Raw genomic sequence first — 3,982 nt, 5'->3', positions numbered from 1 at the left:
ATGAGTGGCTTCCCTGAGACCGTTTTCACACTCAGGGAATCCTGGACCTGAACCTGGGCTAGTAGATGCCAACTGGCTGTGCTTGGGGTAGAGGTGGGGGGCATCCTTTGAGCCTAGCATCCTTAACGATTGTAGGGTCATCCCGAGGTTGGTCCGGAATCTTGGGCACAATTACCAGGCCCTAAGGTGTCAGTTTTACTTCCTGTTTCATTCTGAAGCTCTGTTAACTGAGTTCGAACTCAGAGGCTGGATCCCCCAAAAGTTCAGATTCATTTGGTTGTACCCTAGACCCAAGAAACATGATGCACTTATTCCTGCAGTAGCTTTATTTATTGGGTTCTGAATTAGCACCCCAACTTGGCTATCCCAGTGGCACTACCAGTCCAACAGCTTCAGGAGGGTGATCCCCGCCCCCATCCCCAGGGACCCAGAAGCACTCATGTGAGATCTGGTAGAGGGACCGACTCTGATGGATAATCCCACTTAAAACCGATGCCTGTGATGCCAAGGGCCTGATACTGGCCGAAGACTCCTGTTAAGACCTTTCCAAACTGGTCTGAATACTCATCAAAGCTTTGGCCACCTTTCTTCCCATATGTGGCCACACGCCCGAAGTTGGTGTATAGAACCAGGTACCGGATGTAAATCCTGTATGAGCCATATACTTCTGTAATGTATTCTCCAACAAATAGGTTGAATTCATGGCTGTGCCCAACTGAGATGCCATATTTTTCACTCCAGTTGCCTGCACTTCTCACCTGAATACTGGGAGAAAGAAGCCACTTTGAACACTGGATCCAGGCTGACTCACCACTCTGCAGGTCCTCCGATCCCACACCCCTCCTCTCCCCACAGCTGCCAGCAACGAGAGCAGCAGAAGTCCCTGAGCACATGGCTCCGGGTTCCTGAGACAGACACGCTGGTCTCAAATCCCTGCTCTGCTGTTTTCACGCTCTGTGGTCTTGGGCTTGTTACCAGCTTCTCTGAACCTCGGTTTCTTCATCTGCAAAGTGGGAGTGATTATTCATCAATTTTAGAGAGAGGAGAGAGAAGAGAGAGAGAGATGGGGGATGGGGAGCAGGAAGAATCAACTCATAGTTGCTTCTCATATGTGTCTTGACCTGGGTTTCGAACCTGCGGCCTCAGTGTGGTGTGGCCGGCTCATGCTTTACCCACTGCACCACCACAGGCTGGGCTGAACCTCATATCTTTTTCTTTTTGACCCTAACCTTCCCCCTGATTTTCCCACCAGAGATTGTTAGATTGAGAGGCTGTTTATGGTTGAACTGTGTTGCGGTTGTAAGGAGAAAGTCTGGGCTGCTACCCTGTAGTTCCGTTGGGTTGAGCAGTGGTCCCCAACCTTTTTTGGACCACAGACTGGTTTAATGTCAAAAAATATTTTCACGGACTGGCCTTTAGGGTGCGGCGGAAAAATGTATCACGTGATCGAGCTAAGTGTCAAGAGTGACTCTTAGACAGATGTAACAGAGGGAATCTGGTCATTTTTAAAAGATAAAACATCGTTCAGACTTAAATATAAATAAAATGGAAATAATGTAAGTTATTTATTCTTTCTCTGCGGACGGGTACCAAATGGCCCATGGACCGGTACCAGTCCACGGCCCGGGGTTTGGGTCCATTGGGTTAGAGCATCATCCTGATATGCCCGGGTTGTAGAGTGTGATCCCCAATCAGAGCACATACAAGAATCAGCCAATGAATGCATAAGTAAGTGGAACAACAAATTGATGTTGATTCTTTTTCTCTTTCTTCTCCTCTCTCTCTCAAATCAATAAATTAAAAACAATTTTTTTAGCCTGATTGTAGTGGCACAGTGGATAGAGTGTTCACCCATAATGCTGAGGTTCCTGGTTCCAAACCCCAACGTCCCCGGCTTGAGCATGGGATATTGACATGATCTCAAGTTTACTAGCTTGAGCCCAAAGGTCGTGGCTGGAGCCCTAGGTCGCTGGCTTGAGCCCAGGGTTGCTGGCTTGAGCAAGGGGTCACTGGCTCAGCTGGAGCCCCCCTCCCCGGTCATGGCATGTATGAGAAGCAAGCAATAAACAATTAAAATGAAGCTACTATGGGTTGATACTTCTCCTCTCTCTCCTCTCTCTTTTTCTCTCCTTTCCTGTCTATCTCTCCCTCTAAAAAAGTCAATAAAATGACTTCTAAAAGGAGAAAGTAGGGAGAAGCATCCTCTATCCCCTTTTTTAGATCAGCCCAGGAAGCCAATGTCTGGACCTGCAGGTAGAGACAGAAAGATGTGGGGCTGGTGTGCAGGCGAGGGGGCAGCTGAAGAAAAGGGACAAATGGAGAGGTGATGGCTGGTGGCGCCATGATTTCAAGCACTCAGCTGGCCTCAGAGTCATCAGGAGCCCAGTGAAGGTCTTGGAGAAGAAGCGCTAAGCCCCCGCCCCCAAGTTCCCGAGACTGGGGCACGGGTAGGGGCACAGTGCTAGGGCTTTGTGCCCTGCTCCTACTCACCTCCGGATGATGCCTGTGGGACTTACAGACACCCGAATCCCGGTAATCCCTTTTTCATCTTCTGGAGGGGAACTGAAATACCGGCCTTTTCCATTCCCGTACATCGCTAGATGGATGAAGAAACCAGGTTGGGGGAGGGAAGAATCACTCAGTAATATATAGGTTATCTTTGTACAGAAGTGGACAAAATCCCTCCAGACAAATGAAACAGTCCAAGACTAGAGTTAGTCAGGGGCTGGGCCCACGACTGGAGGTGTCCCTGTGGGAGGCAGTGACGGTAGCCACCCGGGCGATGGGCTACAGGGAGGCAGACCCATTCGGACTTACTGTCTGCCCAGCAGATGGTGCTCCACAAGATGGTGAGGGTCAGCCACAGTAGCATGGTTTCTGGCCGTTGAGTCCCAAGGTTCCTGGAGGAAAGGGACAGGTCACCCAACCCTCAGAAAAGGGTCCTCTGTGACCCTGCCAGGGCCCCATGTATAAAAGGGGAACACACTGCCCTACCTGGCTAGGAAATTTGTCGTCCAGTCCTGGTGCTGGGGAGCCTTGCATCTGGGCACCCTCCACCTGATCTTTTATATCGTTCTGTCCCTTGTGGGCCCCCATCCAGAAGGAAGGAGTGGGAGATGCCATGGGGACAAAAAGGAGCTGGTCAGTGGGGGCTTTTCCTAGGGGAATCCCCAGAGCCATCCTGGGGGAGGCTCCCGGACATCCTGTGTTTGCTATCTTGGCCCCAGGGCCTACACAAACAAAACAAAAAGTGATAGGCATTTTGCTGTCACTTCTGAGTGCCTCTTCTCCGCACCTGCACTGGATCTTGACTTCAGAAGTCGGGGGAGGTTTGCTGACAGCCTTCCTAGGTTGGCCAGATAGGGATCGACCCCGTGGTGGGGCTGTGGGTCGAATGTCCACAGAAGCTCCATGGGGACCAGAGCTCCTGCCTTGTCACTATTGGGTTCAGGACCTCATTCAGGTCTGGGGAGAGTCAGGTGTCCCTTGGGCTTTCAGAGCCCAGGTCGAGCCCCCCACTAACCCAGAACCCCGAGTAGATAACCCAGTTCTGTGTGCCAGGGGCGAGGTGGGAGAGCTAATCCAGTTGCTGGCCTTTCAGTGTCTGTCACTTGGAAGATGTCTGTGATCTGTCCTCTGTGCCCGCTCTGGAAGCAGCTGAGGATGAACCAACCTTTACGGGTATGGGACGACAGAGAGCAAAGTTGCCACGTCAGGAAGCACAGAGGATCGGAGACAGGTGAGCCTCCCGGCCAGTCCTTCTGAGGGCGCCAGGGGCCAGGCCAAAGGGTCAGACTTTATCTGGAGGAAACGGGGTGCTTCTCAAGATTCTGGGGACCCTGCTAGTCCAGGCTTTCCGTGAGGAGCTAGAGCTAAGGCTGCCCGCAGGGTCTCCCCAAGCTTTTGGAAGAGCCACAAGGTCATAGTCATCGAGATAGGGGTGGTTGTGGGCATGGCTGGAGCCAGAACAGGTCCAAGTTCT

General features: G+C 51.6%; 1 protein-coding gene across 1 annotated transcript; it reads right to left on the bottom strand.

Moving 5' to 3' along the window:
- Window positions 1-437: 437 nt before the first annotated feature.
- Window positions 438-3,733, bottom strand: LOC136404342 (pancreatic adenocarcinoma up-regulated factor-like). Its single transcript, XM_066383664.1, has 4 exons — window positions 3,674-3,733; window positions 2,818-2,900; window positions 2,491-2,596; window positions 438-765 (listed from the first exon to the last, which is right to left on the bottom strand). The coding sequence occupies exons 2-4, from the start codon at window positions 2,870-2,872 to the stop codon at window positions 438-440; spliced, it is 489 nt and encodes a 162-aa protein (XP_066239761.1). The 5' UTR covers window positions 2,873-2,900; window positions 3,674-3,733.
- Window positions 3,734-3,982: the final 249 nt, after the last annotated feature.

Source organism: Saccopteryx leptura, chromosome 4 (assembly GCF_036850995.1).
Source record: "Saccopteryx leptura isolate mSacLep1 chromosome 4, mSacLep1_pri_phased_curated, whole genome shotgun sequence".
Classification (NCBI taxonomy): Eukaryota; Metazoa; Chordata; class Mammalia; order Chiroptera; family Emballonuridae; genus Saccopteryx; species Saccopteryx leptura.
Note: the sequence above shows the minus strand (reverse complement) of the source record. Positions and strands in the feature narration are given on the sequence as shown.

Excerpts from the sequence above, each read along its gene's own strand:
- LOC136404342 (XM_066383664.1), bottom strand. The coding sequence starts at position 2,872 with ATGCTACTGTGGCTGACCCTCACCATCTTGTGGAGCACCATCTGCTGG. Across the intron at positions 2,597-2,817 it reads CACCATCTGCTGGGCAGACA|CGATGTACGGGAATGGAAAA; the intron begins GTAAGTCCGAAT and ends TCATCCATCTAG. Across the intron at positions 766-2,490 it reads CCCACAGGCATCATCCGGAG|TATTCAGGTGAGAAGTGCAG; the intron begins GTGAGTAGGAGC and ends TCTTTCTCCCAG.